The 25,112-nt window shown below is 48.7% G+C and overlaps 2 protein-coding genes across 6 annotated transcripts in view; both read right to left on the reverse strand.

Moving 5' to 3' along the window:
- Positions 1-207: 207 nt before the first annotated feature.
- Positions 208-11,696, reverse strand: LOC309965851 (RNA-binding protein 4B). Of its 3 annotated transcripts, none has more exons than XM_082845659.1 (4): positions 11,321-11,424; positions 10,525-10,948; positions 4,565-5,241; positions 208-2,006 (listed from the first exon to the last, which is right to left on the reverse strand). In XM_082845659.1, exons 1-3 carry the CDS (start codon positions 11,336-11,338, stop codon positions 4,574-4,576), a joined length of 1,110 nt encoding a protein of 369 aa, XP_082701785.1. In that variant the 5' UTR covers positions 11,339-11,424; the 3' UTR covers positions 208-2,006; positions 4,565-4,573. The 3 variants fall into 3 exon arrangements, with proteins under 3 accessions (XP_082701785.1, XP_082701786.1, XP_082701787.1); XM_082845660.1 differs by lacking the exon at positions 208-2,006 and adding an exon at positions 2,832-2,919; XM_082845661.1 differs by lacking the exons at positions 208-2,006; positions 11,321-11,424 and adding an exon at positions 11,615-11,696 and having other exon boundaries at positions 4,263-5,241.
- Positions 11,697-17,972: 6,276 nt separating this feature from the next.
- Positions 17,973-25,112, reverse strand: part of SPTBN2 (spectrin beta, non-erythrocytic 2) — a gene marked incomplete at both ends in the record, with an annotated part of 30,677 nt that continues 23,537 nt past the window's right edge. For 2 of the 3 annotated variants that reach the window (XM_082844873.1, XM_082844872.1), the window contains 15 exons: positions 17,973-18,206; positions 18,534-18,576; positions 19,032-19,205; positions 19,460-19,680; positions 20,125-20,175; positions 20,259-20,334; positions 20,424-20,566; positions 20,900-21,096; positions 21,417-21,501; positions 21,781-21,919; positions 22,015-22,259; positions 22,950-23,324; positions 23,954-24,158; positions 24,368-24,498; positions 24,579-24,839. In XM_082844873.1, the coding sequence (XP_082700999.1) occupies positions 17,973-18,206; positions 18,534-18,576; positions 19,032-19,205; positions 19,460-19,680; positions 20,125-20,175; positions 20,259-20,334; positions 20,424-20,566; positions 20,900-21,096; positions 21,417-21,501; positions 21,781-21,919; positions 22,015-22,259; positions 22,950-23,324; positions 23,954-24,158; positions 24,368-24,498; positions 24,579-24,839 (2,580 nt within the window). The remainder of the gene's footprint in view (positions 18,207-18,533; positions 18,577-19,031; positions 19,206-19,459; positions 19,681-20,124; positions 20,176-20,258; positions 20,335-20,423; positions 20,567-20,899; positions 21,097-21,416; positions 21,502-21,780; positions 21,920-22,014; positions 22,260-22,949; positions 23,325-23,953; positions 24,159-24,367; positions 24,499-24,578; positions 24,840-25,112) is intronic. The other variant, XM_082844874.1, reaches the window with a different exon arrangement.

The raw sequence follows: 25,112 nt of genomic DNA on the forward strand, positions 1-25,112 counted from the left end.
GCATTCGGGATCTTAGTTCCCCGACCAGGGATCAAACTCGTGCCCCCCTGCAGTGGAAGTGCGGAATCTTAACAGCTGTACTAACAGAAGTCTTTACTTTACCATTTAAACTGTGCTGTGCAATACAGTAACCGCTAGCCACATGTGGCTAATTATAATTAAAATAAAAACTTCAGTTTCTCAGCTTCGCTAGGCACATTTCAAGTACTTAACAGGCACATGTAGCTAGCAGCTACAAATTGGACAGCACAGATATAGAACACTTCCAACACTGCCAAAAGTTTTACTGGACAGTGACGTAAAACTGTTTTGCAGAATCCAATTTTTTTTTCTAGCTTGTCCTGCCAGTGATATGGAAATCAAGATATGTTAAATTTCTATGTTAACTTAGCACAGAGAAGGACCAGAGATTTTGGAGAGGCTAGCAAAAGCTGTACATACTTTCTTTGCTCTGCCCGATGCCTTGCAGATCAATCACAAGGAAATCCCAGTATCTCTGCCTTCTTTTTTGTAAAACAAGGACAATCCCGCCTCCTTGGGGAATACTGGAGCTAACATGAATATTGTATATACATCATCACTAGTTGGAGTGTGTGCATAGAGAGATTAACCTCTCCAGATTGTTGTATCCTACCCCCAAAAATCAAGAAGTTTTGCTTCACCTATGTCAAAAGTATTTTAAGAAGTACAAAATATGTGGGGAAAGTACTGTATGATTGTTAGATAAAGCTTCACAGAATTTATATCACCATGTGATACAGGATATAATAAAGCTTAAGTGGGGTTGAGTCCATCATTAAACTTGTTTTATGAGGATCTAAGCAATGATAAAAAAATAGCATGTCCATAAATCTTTAAAAAAAAATTCTAGAGGACACATTTTATTGCAGAATATTATCACTGCCAGTTATGAATACCCTACTTGCTTTTCTGCTCAAAATACACGTTTCTCCGTATCATCGTAACTACTGTATTCACTTTAGCCAAAGTCTAATCCTAGTTTAAATTGTGAATTTAAATGAACATGTACTATGAAGTCGAAGTGAGAATCTGACAGGTCCTTTGTTCTGGCTCAGCCTTTTCCTGATGCAGGGTTCTCTCTGTGGGGCTTACTTCTATCACTACTAACCTGGGTTTGCTGGCCTATAAAAGGGGAAAAGCAGCTCTGGTTATTTAGAGAGAAGCAGCTGACTACCAGGTATAGCATATTTATCAATGTCTCAAGATGCTGGCTCACTTATCTCCACTTATTGCTGCAGCCATACTACTTATCTCACTGAATCCTTCCTTGTACATCCAAATTTCAGATATCTATTCTGTCACTGAAGTTTGTGGTTTGAGCACAACTGAAAAAGAACCAGAAGATATGGGTGGTAAATAACAGTCACACAAATACAAAAAGATACTTAAGTGTTAGAAACGTTTATTTGTCAAAATATTAAAAAAAAAAAGGGGGGAGAAGTGGAGTAAAACAAGGCTAAATTTCAGCTAATGCTGTACCATGATCACAGGTCAGACATAAAAAAACAAAACAAACAAAACAACAACCACCAAAACCCCAATGGTCCTAGCAGTTTCAGAAGATTAGCTTCAATGTTAGAGTCCAGAGCTAACAGAGAAGAGTAAAAGGCTGCTTGCCACTACATGGTCATTTTAAAGGGAAAGGAGATGTTGCAGGTAGACAGGGAGAAGGGTTCAACTCCTAAGGAAAGCAAGATAAGAGGGATTCCACTGTACAGGAAAAAGGGGATGCCAGCATAATCCTTACCTAGGGCTGCTCAGAGGCTGAGAACATAAGGAATAGAGTGAAAGGCTACAGAGACTAGTATCAGGAGGAAAGAAAAGTCAACTTAGAAGAATTAAATTAAGAAAGAAAACATAGTTGGTCACAAACTCCTTTGTTTACTGAAACATGAAGCAATGGAAACATCCCGGCAAAGGGGACCGCGCGGAGCAAGTTCTCATATATGACCGCAGCCCGAGGGTTCAGTCCGCAATTATCCTACCTGAAAGAGAGCACAACACAAGAGGCTTACACAATGCCTGGAGAGCAGCTTGGCTCCGAGTACAAGGGCCCCGGTCCCGTCCTGTATTCCAGGGGGAAAGAAAAGAACAGAACAAAACAAATCCAAGTCAGACCGGATCAAACTTACAACTCATATAATTACCTAGGAGTCTTCTATGGCTATATATAGGAGTTTACTTTTAGCTATATATAGAACAAGAAGCAGTCTATCTGGAAGACTGCTGTGTTGGTGATAAACATATCTTTCTCACTTTCTCACCAATCTTTTAGGCAAGACTACTTCTGTGATACAAGGCTACTGTCGCTGCAACAAAGGGCATACAGATATTATCAAGAACCATAATTTATCCAGAACAATCAGAAGATGCCAAGGTCTCAAATATGGCCAACTGCAGTCTTCTAAATTTGTCTCATTTTTAATCTTTCATAGTGAACAAATTTTCAGAAATGGGTATCACAATCACAAAGGGTATCAAGGAGTGGTTCATTCATCCTCCAACATATCTGCATATCATACTGTCACAGATTTAGAGCCATAATTCCAGTAGTTCCTTTAATTGACCAAATCTCCCTTACCAAATCAAAAGAAGAAATCCTAAATTCTCTAATTCTTCCACTGATGATGGGAACTCCAGACACCAATGGCTGGGGGAAAAAAAAAGTTAACTCACACCAAGTTCCTCTACTTATTACAGACAAAGGGCCAAATCTTGGTCTTGATCTGTGCCAATCGACTTCAAAAGTTGTGACGTTCTTGAATCAGTTCTGCTAGGGTGAGACCCGAATTTGGATCCCCAACAGTTCTGGAGTATTTCATCCTGGCAGCCTCATTAACATCAGGCTCCTGGGACTGCAACCAACTCAAGGTTATTCAGTCCATTTGAGGTTCACACCTGGAAGGTAAGTTTCTTTAAAAGTCATCACTAAAAAGAGGTTAGTTGAACAACCACTGCTCGCAGTCAAAAACCACTTAAAAAATACCTTAGCAATACCCTTTAAAGACCACAATATACACTAATTTAATATTTAACTTTGGAACATATCTGAGAGAAATATAAGTTATCCGATAGAAGATACCACCTTACTTTAGAGGCATATCCTACTTCATGGCAGATCCAGCAGCAATAAAAGTAAAAAAAGTAAAATGGCAAACTACACTAGTTGTAAGATTGTCCTCTTCATGCACATGAACACACACTACACAGCGGTCTCAGGGGATCCATCTTGTCATGGTCATATAGGACATAACTTATCACAGGTTCGCATCATATTTGCTTCCCACTACATAAAAGGGCAAATTCCTGTCACTTGGTTTTCTTCTACACATATACCAAAAGGGTACTCAGGAACCCTGAAAACTCAGTGGTAACTCAGTTTAACTTTGCTACGAGGCCTCCAGTTCTACTGATGGTCAATTTCAAGGTACAAGGAAAACTATGAGAATAGAAAGTTATAATGCAATTTCCACTCAGATGAAGAGATTTATCAATCTCTAGATACTCCTAGTTATTCTTGACATTCAAACATCTTTGCTATACATTTTCTGAAGTAGGAAAAATTGCAAGGTTACCATCAATGGGACTTACACACATCAGAAAATTACCTGTTTTATCTAGCTCCTTAAATGTTCCTCTCAAACAAAAAAAAAAAACCAAAATTTGCTGGAAGAAATGTTAAGTGTCAGGCTCTAAATGACAGCATCATAAGCCATGCAGAAATACGGCTTAAGTGCCCACACAGAACACGATGCTCTGGATTACTAACAAGGAAGGGACTCGATGGGACAATGGCATCAAAACGTTCTGCTTTCAGGCAAGTATCCTGGAACTAAACACCTAGAATTTAGAGGATTTTATTTGGCTTACAGATATGTTAGAAGAGTTTCCTCTGATAAAGGCTCATGACCGAAGTAGTAGTTTTATTAGCAAATTGGATGTCTGAAGTTACAGCTTAAATTCTCACTGGTGACATTCATTATTAACTCCTGAACCTGTACTCTTCAGCGTACACTACAGTGACTTTTGTGGTGGAAAGAGAAAGTGGTTTTGGACTCAGGCATGCCTGAGTTTGAATTCTGGCTCTACCTCTCAATTACCAGGTGACTTTAGGCAAAGGACTTAACCCCTCTGAGCCTTAGTTCCCTTCTCCATAAAAGAAAATATCTTAAAGGCCAGCTGTATAATTAAATGATATAATGTACAAAGAGGGCACTCAACAAGTGTTAGTTCTCTTAACTATGTCTCTGTAACCCAGATCTGCTTACACTTGATTAAAGAAAAATATTCTCACTAACAAACTGAGTTGCTGTTGTTCTCTCAGAAGGAACAAGTTGGTTGGTTGGAGTTGTAAACTAAAACCTCGACAGGCCAAATGAACCCCTGGCCTAAGTTAGAGAAATACTTAAGACTAACATGCAATTTATACCTTTTGGATACTGTCCTGACAGCAAACGGATGGCTTTAGCCTCCTCTATGTGGCACAGGTCTCCCTCCTGGGGAACTAAATGGAATCTCTTAACCACACCCACCCCACTCTCACCTCCAGTTTTTAAAAGGCTGAGTACCGTGCTCGGTCCACATACTGCTCCCGCTCATACCGGGCCATGTCATACAGAGAATTCCGTGCAGCTGCTGAAGCCTGAGACAGCTCACTCTCTGGCCCATAACCGTAGCCCTCTCCAACTGTGGGGAGCACAGCTGCAGCACGACGCAGGGGGCTCCTGTCCCTTCCATAATAGGAGGAAGTGGTGGCAGCGGCAGCAGCCATAGCAGCTGAGGTGGCAGCAGCGCCTGAGTTTGGCAACAGGTGTCTGTCGTAGGGATCAACAGAAGTGGAGTTGAGGTGACTGGTCACAGCTGTGCTCTGGACTTGAGGCAGATGGGACATGGTCTGCTCTGCGTAGTTGTACGCGGAAGCTGCTGCTGCTGCTGCCACTGCCTCGTAAGAACGGACTCGGTAACGCTTATAGTAGTCGAGCGCTCCATACGCATCGTTGTAATACATGGATTCCCCGTAGCCCATGGTGTAAGGTGTGCGCACTGCTCCATACTGTTCGTTATACTGCTCGGTAAAGTCCGCCACACGACCCGTACGATCTACTGGACACTCTTTGGACCAGTGCCCCTCCTTCCCACACCGATAGCAGCCACTCTGGTCTCCCATCCCAGGGGCAGTCCGAAGCCGGCTGGTAGACAACTGCACGTGCATTCGTTTGCCTTGAGGAAATAGACGTAAGAAGATTTATTATAACTCATTGACATTCTTTATCCTCCCCAAAATGAAAGTGAACTAGTTGGCAAAAGACATGCAAACATACGCACACTCCTGCAACCCTATTTCAGCAATCCCCTCCCAAAGAAGTTGAAGTTTTAACAGACGAGAGCTAGAAAATTTAAGTTCTCAGAAACCAGTCAATACTCTACTTACACCAGTAGATTGGGATTCCCTCCTACTTCCGTCTCCACAACTTTCTTCTCCAACACAGAAATTGAGAAAGTTTCCACTTTTCACTACTAAGACTATTATTAATTCTAACCATTCAAAACCTGACAGTTTTTCCAAATCAAATATCCAACAAAACCTCAGTTATGCCAGAGGAAAGCATCCTACCTCTCAATGATTTACTCAGGGCCACATAAGGCCTGAGCATTTACTGTAGCTTAAAAACCACAGCAGGGCTTCCCTGGTGGCACAGTGGTTGAGAGTCCACCTGCCGATGCACGGGACAGGGGTTCGTGCCCCGGTCCGGGAAGGTCCCACATGCCGCGGAGCGGCTGGGCCCGTGAGCCATGGCCACTGAGCCTGCGCGTCCGGAGCCTGTGCTCCTCAACGGGAGAGGCCACAACAGTGAGAGGCCCGCGTACCGCAAAAACAATACAAACAAACAAAAAAACCCCAGCAATATGCTGTCCATCTTGTTTCCTCCAGCCATTTTTGCAGGTGTCACCAGAAGGCTATGTTGGGTACACAAATCATACCTGGCTCATCATCTGCTTCAACTCTAGTACCTCTAAGAGTTTGTTATAAGACCCTCCACATTTCAACCCCACCTCCACTTTTTTCAGCAAGGGTGAACCCATGCCTACTGTGGAAAAGAAAACTACTTGACCTAGGCCTGTCAACAGCTAGAATTAGAGCTTGAAGCAGTACTGGTTTCTTAGGGACAGTGTGCTTCCATGTAATGGAATGATCGGCATTTCATCCTACTATGTAGTTTACAATTCTTTATAGGGGATTATCTACTTGTTAGAAAAATGCAGCATTTGCCTAAAGGCTTCTGGGCACCCATACAAACAAGCCACATCCATACTTCCAGAAAATGACCAGAACGAGGAACAGCTAAGAGAAGAAACAATCTTTGCCCTGGCCGTGTGTACCATCAAGCCCAGGGACCCTTACTAATGAAAGCATCCAAGGTCTTTAAAAGCAGTTTGAGAAAGGCATATTCTTGGCAGCATTTAGTGCCAAACTGCCTAAGACTTTGGAGACAAGTCAATGCTTTACAAATTGTAGCCAAAAGGCAGCCAGTACAGACGTAGAGAACATCACTCTAAAGGGCGGCTCAGAACAAATCCCCCCTCCACGATCAGTAAGTTGCTCTCTCTTTAACAGACCTTGTTCTGGATGCAGCTATGCGATAGGAGGCCTCGTGCTCCACCATCCTGTTGGAAACAGCCCGATTCAGGACGGCAGCCAGAACAGCGCCATGCACTGACCCTGAGAGGGGAGCGGGTTAGTGCAGTAATATCACTTTAGTCAAACTCAGTTCTGCCCAATGTCCAACATTCCTACCACCCCAGTTTCTAGCAGTTGCCGCCTCAAACTTAAAACCCTTTCTTTAGCAGAAACAAAGGTGCTCAGGTTTTTACTTCCAGCTGCTAGCAGAGAGGCAGCATCCACCATCAACACTGATACCGTCAACAGATACCAAATGGCAATAATTCTCTGAAAGCAGCAGTTAGCCATCCCAGTATTTTCAGAGATTTAGATACTCCCATTCTTAGAAGTTATTATGGGCCAAATGCTAACTGTGCTTAGAACAGAAACACACGGATTTTTGCCCCAATTTATATCCCAAATGTAGAATTCCCTATAATTTAGACTGGAGGATTACAAGTTAACTTGGCTTTCAAACATGTACGGTGACATTAATCTGTGTGAAAGACACAAACTGTGCTCCAATTCTGAAGTCAGTGTAACAATGCCAATCTAAAAAACAGCCAATCCAGAGAACTAGAGGTACACTTTTAAGGAAAATATTTAACTTGCTCCTTTATAGATTATGGGTCCATTTTTTTTGAGAAATAAAACCCAGTTTTTTTTGCCCCCACTTTGATGTTTCTATTAATACATCCAGTCTTCACCACTGATTTAGAGCGGAACTCAGAAGTTTATAAACATCTGTGGCAAAATCTACCTCTGTAGTAGCTGTGAAAAGGATTCAGGTAAAAAAATTTTTTACCTAGAACTAAAAGATCTGCAACAGAAGTGACAGGTTTTTTTTTTTCACATAATCTTTCCAGAGGTTGTAACTAGGCTTTTAATTTAAATCCCCTAAAGCAGCGGTTCCCAACCTTTTTGGCACCAGGGACCTTTTTTGTGGAAGACAGTTTTTCCAAAGACCAGGGTGATGGGTGGGGAGGCGTTTGGATGATTCAAGCACATTGCATTTATTGTGCACTTTATTTCTGTTATTATTACATCAGCTCCACCTCCGATCATCAGGCATTAGAGCCCGGGGGGGGGGGGGCCCTGCCCTAAAGTTCTTATAATTGAAATATACTGTGCTTCTCTATTACCTTAAGGATCCAGGCCAAAGAAAATTGAAAGAAGATTAAATTCTACCACTCTACTACACTTTGGCTTTGGAGAGGCCAAAAGCTTAAAGATTTTCTGAGATCTCCAAAACATTACTGAGATGTGTTGCCAACATTTCCCAGAAAACCAGCCCCCACAAAAGTGTTTTGTTTTGAAACAAAGAGGAGGGCAACTTGGGGTCCTCATTGCTGAGCTCCTATCAAGGGATATAGCTGATATACAACTGTACTCCAATTTAATGCTTGTTTATATATTGGGGGAAAAACGAAACATCTGAACTCTTACATATCATTCCTAATTCAGCTGCCTGAGTTTTTACTTGGGAATAGCTTCTTTAGGGTCTTCCAATGCAAACTTGTTTGCTAACTCAATAGTGGTTCAGTTCACTGCTGCCAGTGGAGAGGAAACATCCTGAAAGACCCAGGTAAACTCAGATTCTGCTGCTTTCTTTCAGAAGTCATACAATGAGGAAGCCTATGGCAGCCATTAACAAATAAAGGTTCAAAAGATGCCCAAAGTGGCACTCTTAAGAGGCCCCCTTCATTAGGAGATGACTGAAAAGGCTTTATGGAAAAATGTGACAAATTGGTATTTAGATTGTATTTTCTGTAAAACTGCAACTTATTATCCAATGCTAAACTTTCTCTTGTCATCTGGAAAAAAAACAGAGCTGGTTATAAAAATGTCTGTACGTACGTACCGTACGCCATTGAGTGCTTTTTCCAGGGGCCCAGGCTAAGAACATGAAAAACCAAATAAAGGATCCTTTTCTTCCAATAAAGACATTAAAAAAAAAAATCTCATGGATCATCGCGTTACTCAGATATCCGCTTCCTGAAGTAATTAAACTCACTATATTAAAACAAACATTCCTTTCAAGCCTACTCCCCCCAGTTAACCGATTTCCATATACTTATTTTGGCCCCTACCCTTTTATTCAATTGCATATTAAATAGGCAAGAACATGCAGTATTATACCAGAATACCTCTGCACTTTGTACCTGAGTTTAATTGCACTTTTTACATTTTAATTGTTACTTGTCAAGAGAAAACCCCCATTTCCCCAACACTGTCCATTTACGATCCCCTCCCTCATCAAATGAAAATAATTAAGAATATTTTTAAAGCTGTCTGAAGTGCAACAGCTAATAATGAAAGCCAATTATTACATTTTAAGTTAAGTTTCTAACCTTAACAGAAACACTCATTGTTGCAAACACCACTCACCTTTCATCATACAGTGCTTTTACTGTTAAAACACTTTCACATCTTATTACCTCATTCTAGCCTCACTACCATCCTGTGAAGGAGGTATGGCAGGGATCATTAATTCTATTTTATAAGTGGGGAGAATGAAGCGTTGAGAGGTTAAAACACTTGTCCAAAGTCATACGACAAGTTCACGGTAGAAAGTATCTACAACTTTTGCCCTGTGCTTTAAAGAGTAGCTAAAGGCCAAGACAACACTGGCTGAGGCCAGAGATATCTGACGCACCATTTGTGATCTACTATTTGCAAACTTTCTTACCCTTTTCTGGTCAATTTTTCCTCTTCTCCATCTCTTTTCTGTTTTCTAGGTTTAGTAGAGGACCCTTAAGTACTTCTTAACGACCCTTTTAGTGGCACTCAGAGAAAAAATGGTCTTAATTTATGAACCCGAAAAGCGGCTATAAACGTGCGGTACAAGATGATAGGGTCAACAAAAAACTTGAAGAACAGCGCTGTACAACAGAACTTTCTGTGACGATGGAAACGTTCCATACCTGCACTAACACACTAACCACTAGCCTCATACGACTTCTGAGTGCTTGAAATGTGTGCAGCACAACTGAGAAACTGAATTTTAAAATTTATTTAATTTCAATTTAATAGCCACATGTGGCTAGTGGCCACCATATTAGCACAGTCCTAGAGAGTCTTCAGTCAACCTCTTGTGGTATTAATGACAACATATGTATGTTTATTAATGACATAAGTAATTCGATACAACACCCTTACTGGAATCTCCTCAGAAGCAGGACCATCATTCCCATTCAACCTAATATTTTTAGAAATTTCCTTTTTTCCCCTTAGGGTTAAATAGTAGTAGGTGGAGCAGAATAGTCCATGGCATGGCTTTTGGCTCTGCTTGTATAGTTCAGACCGAACAAACCTGAGTATTCAAAAGATACTCCCCCAAATCCAGATTCACCACCCAGATTTATAATATGGGGATTCTTCGAGATGTCTTCATTGTTCTTTCCCACCACAGCCCATCACCCAAGGCAGTGAAGAGTATAAACCCTAAGCACTGAAACTCTCAGAAGGCTTCCTTGTCATAACAGAAAAAGCAGGTAACCCACAGACCTTTATCCTCCCTTCTCCCATGAGATACTCATTTGCCCAGGCAGATTAAACTTCCAACAGCACCCAAATGAATGATGGCCTGCAGGATAAAGTAACCCACCGTTTGCAATTCTACAAAGTTGCTAAGGAACATCTCGGCAAATCTGGAAAGGAGAAGTGTTTGCTTCTCCAAGAGTAAGCTGTGCTTAAGCGTGGTAAACACACAATCTTTCTATCATTTCCGGCTAAAACGGAATGGAAGAAACCACCCTGCCAGCCCCACAGTCCTGTGTTCTTGCCTCTGTCTAGAGCTAAACCCCACTCAGTTTTGCCACCCAGGCCCCAGAGCAGTTCACCTTGAAACTCTGTGTTGTCAAGGCCCCTGATGGCCTCCACTGCATCCTCTGCCCGCTCCATGTGTACAAAGGCATAATCTTTCACGATGTCACATTCGATGACTGGACCATACTCCTCAAACTTGGCCCGGAGCTCTTGGTTGGTACAAGTAGGACTGATGTTGCCTACATGCAACTTGGTTGAAGCTTTGCTCTTATTCTTGCTGGCTTCCACGTTGATGTTCACCCCGTGCAGCTTGTAGTGGTGCAGGTTGCGTATGGCATCCTCGGCCGCCGTCTTGTCCTCTATGTGCACAAAGCCGTAGTTCTTAATGATGTCACACTCCAGCACCTTCCCATACTGCTCGAAGAGTGAGCGGATCTCCTGCTCTGTGGCCTCCCGGGGCAGGTTTCCAATGAACAGCTTCACCATCCTGACAAGAGCCTGGAAAAGAAGAAAGGAGATTTCCAAAAGTTAGGGGTGGAGGGAAAAATTTCAGTGCATTGCATTTTGGATCAATCCTCCAAAGTTCTTGGCACCATCAAGATCCTCACAGAGACGTTCATTATGTTTTCAACAGCGGGAGGAAAGGTTTACTCTTAAGGAGTAGTGTGAGTTGTGTGTGATACGCGAACAGGTCGAGTGTCAGCAGGCAGTGCACAGCCCATCATCTCCGTTAAATGAGGCGCATTTTAGGTAACAGGGTTAGCTGAAAATACTCTTTGGGGGGCAGGTAAGAGAAGAGTCCAAGCAGGGGGCAAGAGGCATATATCTTACTGTCCCTGGTAACAAGGTTTTGGAGGGAAATCTGTGTACCTCTCTTCCGTGCCGCATCACCTTTCAAGATACTCTAAAAATTAAAAGGTCCCCTTTGCCCCAACCTGGGACACCCACGCCCCAGCGGCCCAACTCCAATTCCTTCGCCCCAACAAAGACTCGACCCGACCTCTGCCCCGCCCCCTCCGGAAACCCGGCCCCGCCTCCTCCCGGTGTCTTCCCCGGACCTCCCGCAGCAAGAGGAGAAACCCTAACCCTGGGCCAACCCCGTCAGCCAGGGGCCGGCCCGGCCCTCTCTCAGGCTCCCCACACACCCACAAGAACCCCTCACACCTCCGGGTGGCGGCGACGGCGGCAGCGGCTCCCGCGTCAGAGAGAACCCTACAAAATGGCGACGGCCGCTCAAGCCTCAGCGTGACCGGGCCCTTTCTCGCGCGCCAGCTCACGCACGCGCGAGTGCGCGCTGCCCCGCCTCACCCTCGCGGGAGCCGGACGACCAATCCCGCGGCCGCATACAAACGGCTGCCCTGGGCTCTGCTCCCAGTCGCCCCAATACGGGGGCGGGGCCAGCTGGTGACGGTACTGCGGACGGAGGTCAGCCCGCCCCCTGGCCTGACTAGCCAATCACCACCTTGGAAGGTGGGCGGTCGTCGCTCAAGCGTCAGAAGGTTTCTGGACGCAACCACTGACTTGGTGAAATCAGAAGCCCGGGAGAATCACTAAGCATCACAATGGATCGTGCTGCTGGGCCATGTGGGGGAGCGGGGGTGGGGGAGGAAGGCGGCTGCAGATGACAAAGGGTTATCTCACTGGGCCCCCTAAAAGGGGGTTTTCTTAGCGCCTGCCAGCCTCTATGGCAGTTTGGGACATTTTAGAAATAGAGGCGCGCCACATTTTAAGCCAACCTAGTCTTTTTTGGTAGAGCTTTTATACATAATTTAAAAATTTTAAATTGCAAACACGTTATGCATTGGTGAGGAAAAGGAGAACCAAAGATGGCAGAGCTGAGATGGCTCTAAGAGGCATTCTATCCTAGCTGCACTTAATCAGTCAAGTTTTGTCACATATACATGAAGGCTGGTTTTCTCTCCCTAGCTAGAGAATTAAGCTCTAATTCTGTGTCCTTCACAGTTCCTGATCCGTGGTGAGCACACCAAAGGAGGCCCAGAGAGGTTTCTTGTTTTGGGGGTAGGCCAGGTCTCCGTGTCCACACCAAGCTGCTGGAGGACTGGGCAACTGAGTCCCTGAGCACTTTCCGGCTTTCAAAATTCAGCTGTGGTCCAAGGGCACCTCCTGGTGGTAAAAAGGAAGATATTGAGGTGGATTACCCTCTGTCACCTTTGAACAAAGAATAGAAGTTTATGGAGATTGATGGACTGAGCTTATCTCCAAGTAGAGCATGCTAGGGTGGTTGTCAATCATCATTACTCCTTGGTATGCTTTCTGATGCTGTTAGGCACAAATTCTGCAGGCTGACCTCTTCCTCTCCAACTACTTTGTTATGTTTCTTTCACTGAATTCTTTGTTTCCCAGCAATTTCAGAAGAGGCACTGTCCTTCCAATTCTGGTAACAATCATGCTTGTCTCCCACCTAATTCTATTTACCTCTCCCCTTTCCTTCTCCTCTTGGTCGTTTCCACTTTCTCTCTACACTCAGACTTTTAAAACATGTATAGGGACCTCCTTGCCCATATCTGAAATAGCTTTCACTCATCTTCACTGTTATGTTTTTTTTTTTTTTTTTTTTTTTTTTTTTTTTGGTATGCGGGCCTCTCCTGTTGTGGAACACAGGCTCTGGACACGCAGGCCCAGCGGCCATGGCTCACAGGCCCAGCTGCTCTGCAGCATGTGGGATCTTCCTGGACCGGGGTGCAAAGCCGTGTTCCCTGCATCGGCAGGCGGACTCTCAACCACTGCGCCACCAGGGAAGCCCACTGTTATGGTTTTTTAAGTTGGGTTTCTTCCCTGTGTTCCAGGACAGACTTCCACAAATAGAGTCTGAACCTGCTGTCGCCCACCTTCGTGCACTGTGTTTAGGGTTCTGTCCTCCTCTCCAATGCCCCAAGTTTTTTGAGGTCACCAAAACTAATGTCCTTTTAACAGTTTTCACCCTTCTAAAATTTTCATTCATTCACCATCCTTTTCTCCTGTGTTTTTATGCTGTTCCTCCTCATAGCTCTGACTATACCATTACATCTCCTTCCCCCCATCTATTTCCCTGTTCTTATCTATTCCCTGTTACCTCCCTTCCCCTTCCCTCATAGGCAACCAGTAAATGAGTTTAGTGTGTATTACTTTGTTTGTTTGTGTTCTTGCAAGACATGTCTTTTTTTTAATTGAAGTATATTTTTTTAAATGTCTTGCAAGACATGTCTTTTTTTAAAATTGATTTACAATGTTGTGTTAGTTTCTGGTATACGGCAAAGTGATTCAGTTTTATATATACGTATATTATTTTTCGTATTCTTTTCCATTATAGGTTATTACAGGATATTGAATATAGTTCCCTGTGCTATAAAGTAGAAACTTGCTGTTTATCTATTTTATATACAGTAGTTTGCATCTGCTAATCCCAAACTCCTAATTTATCCCTCCCCCACCTTCCCCTTTGGTAACCGTAAGTTTGTTTTCTACAAGACATGTCTTTTTAGTGCACATTTACTTTTTCCCTTTAAAAAAAGTTTTATTGTGCAAAATTACAAAAAGGCACCAATAGAGAATATTATGCACTCCTGTGGACCCCTTACTCAGCATTGACAGTTATCAGCATTTTGCTGATCTTATTTTGTGTAGCCCCTCTACTTTTTGTGTGGGTGGGTGGGTGGGCTGGAGTTTTTTAAGGCAAATCCCAGACATAATGTCATTCGCCTGTAAGGTTTTCACTAACTGCCTCTAAAGCATCAGCTCTATGCTATGCTAATTTCATCTAATATTTATATTTAAAATTTTCCTAGATTGTCCCAAGTATCCCTTTTTACATTTGGTTTCTCCTAATATGGATATAGACAAAGCCCACCCATTGTTCATTTGGGTTAATTAATTTTGCAAATGTTTATGTAAATTGTGTTGTATAGCTCACTGTTTCTCTTTTCACTAAGCACTAAGTTACTGTGTGGTGTCTAACTATTGAGTAATACTCCACAGTGTGCAGCCACCATGTTTTGCCTATCCATATCCCAGCATAGGACACTCAGGTTGCCTCCCAACTCCTTAGTGTTGCTATAAACAAGGTTGCAGTGGACATCCTTATGTTAATTCTGAGCGCCCTAATGGTTTGGTGTGAGAATTTGAGGGGAGATAAGCCCAGGGGTGGGATTGCTGGGTTGCTGGGTCATAGGGTATACTTGGAACTAACTTGTCCAAGTAGTGCCAGGTTGTCCTCTGGAAACCAGTCTACCCTCCCACCTGAGGGGCCCTGCATCTCAGTGTCTCTGCCAATGTTTGCCATTATCCAGTTGTCTAATTTTGGGCAGTATAATAGGTATAAAGTGGTATATCATTGTTGCTTTAATTTGCATTTCTCTGATTACTAATGATTCTAAGCATCTCTTATTTCTCTGAAGTGTGGGAGGTTGACTCTTCTGTAACTTCCCTATTCGTATCTTTTCCCCATGTTTCTTGTCAGGTTACAGTCTCCTTTTTGTTTGCAGGATTTTCTTGTATGTTCTAGATATTAATCTCTTATTGGTTTCAAATATCTTCTCTCATTCCACCAAATTATTAACTTTGTCCATGGAGTCCTTCCTTCACTGAACAGAAATCCTTACTTTTTTTTTTTTGCGGTACGTGGGCCTCTCACTGTTGTGGCCTCTCCCGTTGCGGGGCACAGCCTCCGGACGTGCAGGCTCAGCGGCCATGGCTCACAGGCCCAGCCGCTCCGCGGCATGTGGGATCTTCCCGGACCGAGGCACGAACCCGTGTCCCCTACATCGGCAGGCTGACTCTCAACCACTGTGCCACCAGGGAAGCCCGAAATCCTTAATTTTTTTATGTGATCAACTTAATCAGTTTTTGTCTTAAAGTTTGTGCTTTTGAAGTTTTGTATAAAGTGTCCTTTTCCATCCCCCTGAGTCACAAATATATTCTCCTACATTTTCTTCTATTAACATTAATGTTTTTACCTTTCACATTTAGGTCTGTAGTCCGTTTAGAGCAGTGCTGTCCAAACAGAAATATAATGTGAACAACATATACAAAATTTTCTGGTAAACACATTTAAGAAATAAAAGGAAACAGTTGAAATTAAATTTAATATTTTCAAAATCCAATATAGCTAAACTATCTCAACATATAATCAGTATAAAAATTATTGAGATGTTTTAAATTCTTTTTTCTCCTCTTCAGTCTTCAAACTCCGGAAAACATTTTACACTTACAGCACATCTCAATTTGGACTAGCCACATATCAAGTGGCTAGTAGCCGCGTATGGCCTGTGGCTACCATACCAGATAGCACAGATCTAGAGTTCACCCTTGGAGGTGGGGTTAGGTAAGAACGCAAACATTTTTCTCTAAATAATTAATCCATTTTTATCTGTCCCTATTTCCCCATTGATTTGTGGAACCCGCATTATTGTATTTTTGTGCTCTAATCTGCCTCATATCTGTCACTCCGTTCCATTCTGTCATCTTTCCTGGAACTTTCCCTGTCTTCCACTCATTCCTGAAGGTGTCTCCCAAGACTTGCTTCCTGACCTTATGCTTATGCTTATCCTCTTCTATGTCCTGTCCTTAAGGATTCCTGGACTCAGGTAGCTTCAGCTACCATGTGTTCATAAATGCTCAAACCATATTTTTATTACGTCTCCATTCACAATGTCTGACCGCATTCTGCAGGACTGCTTCACTTGGCTGCCCTATTTACAAGTTAAAATGATAACTTCTCCGTTGGTTCCTCACGCCCATATATGTTTCCTTCTAAAATCTCCAGTTATTGCTTTCTCTCCCAACCCACAGGCTTGTCACCATGGAGTACAAATACCCAGGTTCCCTGAGCACGCCGCAATGCGTGATTTTCTCTTCCTTCATACGGTGGAGATGTTACAGTTATACCTGAAGAACAAAAGAAGGTGTCTGTGTAGTGCTGATGTATTACTCCATTTACTCCCACGACAGATTATTCCAGTTACATTATCCACATGTTTACTTTGGCATACTGAATCTGCTCTTCTTAAGAGAAAGGGCTAATTATTCTGTGTACTATCTGGTCTACCACATCTCATGTTTGGAAACGTTCTGGGCCTGCACACACCTGACCCTGTCTTTGTCACGGCTGATGACAGTCAGGGTCTGCTCAGCCAGGGCCCTTGGCCGATTATGCTAAAGATGGGGCTGCTTTCCTGGAAAGACCTCTGAGCCCCAAAAAGAAATGGTTGTTTGTATATGGGAAGCAGTGAAAGGACAAAGCTTTTCCTATAGGAGGCCACCAAGGCAAATACGATTGCCCTGAAACCTCCAGTTGCCGAGCCAGAGACAAGAGGGAAAGCCCCCTGCTCCTTTTTTTTATACTTCACTGGATCTAAAATACATCCTCCTGTGTTTTCGTTTACACACTTAGGATGTATCTCGTGGCTTCCCAGGGTGATCTCATTCTATTGGTCAGTGGATTGGGAACCTGTTACTTATCTGTTCCCTGTCTGAACTCCCTCGATCCCCTATTGGGGTCCTCTCTATTGAGACAGAAGGTGGGGGTCAGTAATCACCACCTACATGCTCCACTCTCCGCTGTCAGGCTGGGCAGTGGCTGAGACTAGGCTGTCTTCCATTTCTGAAAACAGTTGAGAGAATCACGAGTGAAGAAAGTTGTGCACCAGGGAAGCAGTCATTCACTGCCTCAATACTGCTTGTTAATATCATGGTGAACGTCTTTGGTCTGAAAAGAGGTTTGACATTGGTCATCCCAGCAAAGAGGAGGTCATTGTCATGGGGAAATGAGGAGACTCACAGGATAATGTGGTTCTTGGCGGGATGCTGGGGGCAGAGCGGGAAACCTGACACACAGGAGACCAGGGCCAGAAGGAAGAACAGGGGCATGGGCAGAGAGGCTTGTGGTCAGGAAAGCAAAGACACCCAGAGGCAGTAAGAGAAGCTGAGCTGTTTAATCACCTCCTTGGCCAGACTCAAGGCCGTGGTTGCCCCTGAACAACTCACACCCGGAAGCTGTTGAGAGTTGCTGGAGATGGAGGGGCTGCTTGAGTCAGAGGATGAGGGAGGATGGGAAGGGGGAGCTTCGGCGTCTCTGACCTGTCATCTGGCAATCTTGCCCCCAGGTCCTGCTTCAGCTCTGAGAGGTTCCTGGCTGGTCCCCAGGGGCAAGGACTGGATGGCGTGCCCTAGTTGTGGCGGGAGAATGACCCCGAGGCAGGGGCAGCCATTCCCCACGTGGCCTATGGAGAGGGTGCTGTGCGGTGGTGGGGATAGAGGCGTAAGGCTAGGGGAGGAGGGAAGAAGGGGGGGAGTGGAATTGGGGGTTGCCTGGGCCCCACCACCAGTCTGGAATTAAATAGCAGAAGAGAAGGGTTGCCCTTGGGGACACTGACTTGTCTCCAGAGACAGTTCCTGGTGATGGGTTGACCTTGGCAACAGACCCTAGCAGCAGGCAGTTGTCCTGACAAGAGGGTGGTCCCTGTCGACGGTCCCTGGCAGTTTCCTGGACAGAGGGAGGCAGCTGGCCTGGGAGTCTCGCCCCCAACTACTTGTTCTTCTTGAAGAAGCTGAAGCGCTTTTCTCGCTCTCGTTCTCTGCCATCCTTGCTGCGAAGTACGACAGGTCCCTCCGCCCCGACTGGTGATACCGGGGGCATGGTCATGGCCCGGGTCATGCCCCGGGTGGCAGTGGGCACCGCTGGCTCTTCAGGCTCTCCAGAGGCCGAGGACGCAGTGGCAATGGCTGCATTCACCACCCTCAACCACGAGCTCATCTCTGCCTGCAGTGGGGCGCAGAAAGACAACTGGTCAGCTTGGAGGATGCTATGTTTGGGTGGCTGGCTCGCCCACAGTGGGGAAGTGGAAGAGGAGGAGGTGGAGATGACTGCCTCATCTCACTGGAGAAAAAGACCCCTTTAAGGTAGGGAACATGTTTTGGTGTGGCCTTCACAAACATCCAGTTGGCACATTGTGGGTTGTCTGATATCGAAGGATGAGACACTTCAGACAGGAAAAAGAGAGAGGCGAGGGAAGAAAGAAATGTGCATCTGGAGGTTCTAAGACTTCCCAGAGAGAAGGGGGACACGGGAGGAGAAGGGACAGCTCACCTCATCCTTGGCCTGGAATAAATATTCTTTCCCATCCTGTAAGCTGTTGGGAGAGAGGGAAACTTCAGGGCAGAGCTGAGACTCTGATTGGCCAGATCAGGGCTGGTGAGAGCTCACTATCACCCAGAGACCAGGCTGGAGAACATGCCCGGGAACCTCAGAGCCAGATCAGACACGTTCTGCACGTTCTTCAGATTCCCGGGACTGTGCCAAAGCACATCCTTCCTGATTGGCTGCCGAGGACCAGGGGCAGGCAGGGGCAGGCCCCCGGAGGTACCTGGAGACGGGGGAGCACCAGCATCCTGCCTCAAGACCTCCCAGGCAGGATAACTTTTCAGCTTGACAGGCCTGCATCTTGGTGCTTCGGCTCCCCTTAGTGTGGAATACAGCCAGATCCCCCGCCTCTCCCTCCTTGACCTCTCTGTCCCTTAGTGGCTCCCCTGTGCCTTGTATCGCTGTGACCTTCCCTCCCATCCCGAGGGCACGTTCCATTCCTACCCCAGCTTGAAGACATGCTTGCGCTTTCGATAATCAAAGGCAACGCTGCCCTGGGCTCTGGCCAGGCTGACAGGCACTTCTCCGTGGTACGGCACTCCCGCACTGGCTGCCTTAGCATCCTTGTAAAAGCCAAGGCTCCCACGCCGCAGGACACAGTACACGTTCTGCCATGACCTGGGAGAGACATGGTGCGGGTGACGAGGAGGAGACGCAGGTGACCGACCGGCCTTTGAGGGGCCAGGCATCCTGGGAACAGCTTGGCTCTCATTAGGCCCATCGTCTCTACACCCTCCCAGCCCTCACCTGAGGCCCCACCTGCTCCTGAGTCCTACCCCCCACCGCCCCAGTCTAGGAAGAGGTTCTGGGCAAGCCTCTCCAGAAGGCAGGAGCCGCAGAGGCCGCAGGCACCACACGACCAGACCCGGTACCTGTTGGCGGCCTTCTTGCCAAAGGCCTCCATCTCCTGTTTGCGGCACAGCAGCCCCTCCATCTGTTCTTGGGCAGAGAGCTCCGGGCCGCGGGTGGGCAAGGTGGCAACCCGGGCTGACTCGGATGACCTGCTCTGGGGCATTATAGGAGGGGTCGGGCCCCGTGTCCGGGTCTGCTTCTCTCCCCGTGGCCCATTGGCCTCGTCCCCAGCACCAGACCCCTGTGAAGAAAATGGTGTCTGTGTCAAAAGATAAGATGGGGGCTTCCCTGGTAGCGCAGTGGTTGAGAGTCCGCCTGCCGATGCAGGGGACACGGGTTCGTGCCCCAGTCCGGGAGGATCCCACATGCCGCGGAGCGGCTGGGCCTGTGAGCCACGGCCGCTGAGCCTGCGCTTCCGGAGCCCGAGCCCGTGCTCTGCAATGGGAGAGGCCACAGCGTGAGAGGCCCGCATAACGCAAAAAACAAACAAACAAAAAAGATAAGATGGGAGACACCTAGCCTGCAGGTCGCAAAGCTGGAAGTCCATGAGCTGGTCTTGCCACCTCCACGTTTCCTCTGAGTCTCTGCCCTCTCCTGACCCCGCTGTCCCCACCGCCCAGCTCACACCCCCATTTCATCCCATATCTCCCAGTTTTCGATACCCACACCTCCAGGAGAAACTCACAGGCCCTTCTGGGAAGCTGCCCTGCTCAAGTCTCTGTTGTTCCACCAGGGGCTACAAGGACAAGACGCTGTAAGCAGATGTGCAAGGGGAGGGGCTAAGGTTCTGATGGGGGCGCTTGGGGCAGCAGGAGTCACCTGTGGGGCTTCCGCATCTGTGCAGACGCCGTTCACGCTGGCTGGCTGTGAGGGTGCTGGCAGGCGGGGCTGGGCTCTGGAACGGCAGAGGTGACAGAGAACGTGAAGTCTGTGTGTTGCTCTGGCTCAGCCCCCACTTCCTCCCCGAAGTGTCCCAGCTCTCACCTGTCCCAGGTAGCATCGGGAGCTGTCTGGCTGTCCAGCAGGGCCCCTTCAGGCACACTGGCTGTGGGCTCTGGGGCAGGGGGCTGTTTCCTCCGTTCCTCTTCCTCCCTCTTTCTTTTCCGCTCCTTCTCCTGTTCCTCCAGCTGTCAAAAAATTCTGAGGTCAGAGCATGGAAGGTCCCAGGCATTGGGGAAAGCTGAAATGTCTCAGCTCTAGTCTGATGAAACAGGAAGAATGGAGACTATAATTCCAGATGAAGGCGGGGATTAGGAGTTATGGGGGGGATGGTGTCTCTTAGTGCCACCCAGGGAAACGGATGGCTCCTAAAGCTGAGGTGACAACAGGGCACTCTTGGCTCACATCTGGGAGATGCTGGGGCAATGGGAAGAGAAGAAATGCCTTCTTCAAGCAGGAGAGCGTGCAGGGTCTGGGGCAGTGGGATGGGGCCGGTACTCCTGGGGTCCTGTAGCCCTCACCGCCGTGAGCTTCTCCAGTGCGCTGAAACGCTCCTCCCAGGCCACTGCGGACTTCTGGAAGGCTTCGTGCCGCTTGATGAGGCTCTCGACTTCATCGACTGTGCAACCCAGCTCAGCACTTCGCACCAACGGCTCCTGGCTGCACAGCCAGGCCTCCGCCATACCTGCGTCTCTCCCGAACACGAGCACCTCCAAAACTGCAGGGATTGGGGGTTGCAGGGAGGTGGCAAATCAGGGTGGGCAACGACAGGGTATTATAGCCACAGCAGCTTCAAGCACAGGGGCACAGAGAAAGCCACTGCCCCGGAGCAGGAGCTTAGGGCAGAGCCAGGCAGTGCCAAGGGTGGGGGCCTTGAATTCCATGCCCCAGATTCCTGGTCTCACCTACTCTGGAAACTACAGGGTGCAAGACCCCCAGCCGCTCCCTCACCGCCCAGGGCCTGGAGCCAGTGCAAGACCCCCAGCTGCTCCCTCACCGCCCAGGGCCTGGAGCCCTCAGTTTCCTACAGCGGCTCACCAAGCTGCAGCCAGTCCATCTTCTCCTGCCACTTGTCAGCTGTCTCCTGGCGCCGTGCCTGAAGCTGAGACAGCTTCTCTGAGATCTGGGTCGGGGTGGGGGGTGGGGGAGATGCGAGTTAGCACCCAGAGGGGCCTTGCCAGGGTCCCTGGGGGGTCTCACATGGGGGAACCAGTGATTTCTGATTTCAAGAGGCAGACAGTTCTGGGAGAAAGACAAAATGGGGAGATCCCTGAACAGCACTAAGGGGAAGGTGAAAGGTTTCTGCAAAGAAAGAATGAAAGGAAGCAGGAAGACTCAGAGGAGAAATCAGCATTCAGCCCTCCCCCGTGAGGGCGCCCGGCTACGCCCAGGCCTCACCCACCTCCTCAGCCGCGTAGTGGCTCCTGGCGAGCAGCCCCTGTCCCATGTCGACGCAAGAGGAGAAGCGGTCAGCCCTGGCCTCTATCTCCGCCTTGATGCCTTGGTGGTTCTTGATGACCAGGTCTGCGGAGGAAACATCCCTGGGGGCACGGAGACCACATCACCCGCTGCCCACAACCCTATCCCGGCCACCAGCCCATAACCCCCGGAGGCCGCCAGGCTCTGTGGGCCTCACCGGGGCCGCTCCTGGGCATCCATCTGCAGGTTCACTCCGTCCATCCACAGCATCAGCTCCCGGACAGCCTTGAAGAAGCGGAACTTGTCCGTGGTGTCCAGCAGCAGCTGGCGGCGGGCAGCAGAGCTTCCCTGAAGCTGCGCCCAGGCCTCGGCCACGGCCTGCATGTGGCGGCCGATCTCCTCAGCCTTGTCTCCGGCGTAGGCCTTCTGGAGCCGGTGGCCGTCATCCTGCACCTGCTGGGCCTGCCGGGGCCCAGGTCAAAGTCAGGCAGAGTTGGGAGACTCTGAGGGGCTGCAACCTTCCTCAGTCCTGACCTCTGCTCAACAGCTCCTGCCCATTTTACCAGCCGGAGAAGCAGGGGGAGGAGTGGGGGGGGGGGGTGCTGGGAAAGATGAGAGCTGGAGTCCAGAGTAAGCCCTGTCATACTCTGCCCTGTAGGGTCTTACCAGGGTGCCTGGGCTTAACCTGGGGATCAACCCTTTAAAAGGGTCACTAGCCGGTGAGCTTTCAGAGGCCTGTCCAGCTCGTGGGGGACCCCAAAGATTGCTAGAGTGAGATTTTCGGCCTGAAGAAGGGACTTCGGTGGGGGGCCGACCGGGTGTAAATGGCTGCAGGAAGGATCTATGCTTATTTTGTGTAGGTCTAACACCTGAGTGGGACCAACAGATGGATTTTAGTACACCATGAAGAATCTTCTACCCACCAGGACCATGTGAAAATGTCACGGGCCCTCAAAAAGCCTTGTCATTACAGGTATGGACGGGGTGGCTAGATGTCCCCTGGCCAGAGACGGTTTCCTGGAACCATCCTAACGTCATCCCTATGTGGCCCTGCAGAGGATGCGATCCCTCCAGCCTCCCCATGTTCCCCACGGAGTCTCCTCTAAGCCCCCTCATCCCTCCCCCCTGCCTCCACCCATGCTTGAGTCAGACCTGGGCGCTGAGGGCCTGGATGTCGTGCTCAAAGGCACAGTGTCGGCGCTGCAGGGCCTCGGCAGAGTTGAGGTCCCGGCCGGTCCCGTCTGGAAGCTGCTGCTGCTTGTGCTGCACCCGTGCCAGGGCCTGGCGCGCACCGTGCAGGAAGCGCTGCAGCTCGTGTGCAGCTGCCAGCACCTGACCCCGCGTGTCCAGCAGCTCGAGCAGGTCAGCCCAGGCCTCGTTGAGACTGTCCTTCCACTCAGCCACCGTGGCCCGGGCGGCGTGGCCCCCAGCGATGAGCCCGTTGGCCAAGGCATTGGCGCTGTCCACGCGCTCCTGGCCGATCGTGCTCGTGTCCCGGGAGAACTCTCGGAATTTGTCCCGGAGCATCTGGCAGAGGAAGCGGTTGCACGGACAGCACTGTGATGTGGTCCCTGACTTGCGGGGCAAGTCCTTTCACCCCAGACTGAGAACCCACTTCTTTCCCTGGGCCACATGGGCCAAAACAGATTTCTTCAGCAGGGCCGAGTTAGGCAGCAGAAGCAACTGGTTCCCACTGACCCTGGATTTGACTGACACGCCCAGCCTCCAGCCCCCAGCAAAGGGGTACTTGGAACCTTGAGTCTTCAGACAAGGATACCCTAACTATGGTCCATATTTCGGCACCAGTGAGTGTCCAACCCCCAAACCGTGGGGAGGAATCTCAAGTCCCCAGTGTACTGGTGAGGTCTGCTGGAAAACAGTGATTGGTCATTTCCTTTTGGCCCGCGTCTATGCGCAGCCCCACGTCCTCCTTTCTGCACGATTCTCCCAATTAAATATCTCAGAACCCAGAGGACAGCGTCTGCACGACCTGGTCTTGCACCCCTGCCCCTTGGTGCTCCGCCCAGGATGAAGTGCTAGTCTCCCAGGGGCCCTGGTGGACAGCCAGACAGCACCCGATGCTACCTGGGACAGGATGAAGTGCTAGTCTACCCTTCCCGGAGCCCACCTGTGGCCGCTGTCCTCCCCGCACTCACAGTCACGTGCTCGTAGTCCTGGCCCAGCTCGTGTGAGGCTGCCACCACCTCGCGCTCCTGGATCCACTGCTCCAGGTCGTCCAGCTCCCGGCGGAGCTGGCACAGACGCAGGTGCTCGTGCAGGCGCTCCCGCCGCTCTCCCGCTAGCTCCTTCAGGCTGGCGTACAGCTTGTCCACCTGGGCTTGGCGGATCGATATGCGCGTGCTGCGGGGGAGGGGAGGATACACCGCTCTGACCCCTAGTCTATCCCAGAGAGTCCTGCCCCCCAACTGCTTGCCAAGTCCCTGCTTCTCCAGCTTTCTAGATGGTCCTGTACACATGCAGTACGGAAGGCTCTGCAATCTCTGGGCCTTTCTGGAACTGGCTCCCCTCTCCCCCAGGGACTGGCCTGGGGGTCCAGGTGCTATGCTCACCTCTCTGGGTGCTCGTGATCAATCATGTCTTGGCTGCTGGCTGCCAGCTGGTGGATGGTCTGGGCGTAGTCGGCCAGGGCTTGTTCCAATACCTGATGCTTCTTCACCTCTGCCTGGGCACTCAGCTCGTCCTGGGGGAGGGGAGAGTGGCAGCAGAGAGTAGGGGGAGGGGGGAGGAAAGCCGTAGCCTGAGCTCTGGTCTGGCTCTCACCTTGGCCTTCTCCTGGCCCATCATGTGTAACTCCTGCTCGCCCATCCAGGCCTCTGCCTCCGCGGCGTCGCGGTAGAACTGCTGGGCCCGCAGGGCCTCCTCCAGTCGCTTCCCTCGAAGCTCCAACTCGTGGCCCAGGCGCTTCCACATTTCCTGTAGCTCAGCCAGCTCCGGGCCTGCTGCCGCCGCACCCAGAGCGCGCTGTCGCTCCGTTAGGTCCGCGATCCGCGGCTCGTGGCCCTGGATCTCCTTCTGCAGGGTCTGTCCGTGGCGACAAAGGAGGAGACGCTGAAAGGCTTGCCGGGGGACCCCCTCACCCGACATCCCCCCCTTACGCTTACTCAACAGCAAGCCCCCCTTCACACCATTGTTTCTCATCCTCCCTGCGTCCTCTCACCTCCCCTCTTTTCTGGCCCATGACGCCCCTTCAGTCCACACGATCTCCCACCAGGGGAACCCACCCTCCCGAGGTGAGGAAAGGTGAACCACTGAAGTCTAGGGTTACACCCAGCAACCAGGGGGAGCCAGAGGAAC

Source organism: Leucopleurus acutus (assembly GCF_964270905.1).
Source record: "Leucopleurus acutus genome assembly, chromosome: 8".
Classification (NCBI taxonomy): Eukaryota; Metazoa; Chordata; class Mammalia; order Artiodactyla; family Delphinidae; genus Leucopleurus; species Leucopleurus acutus.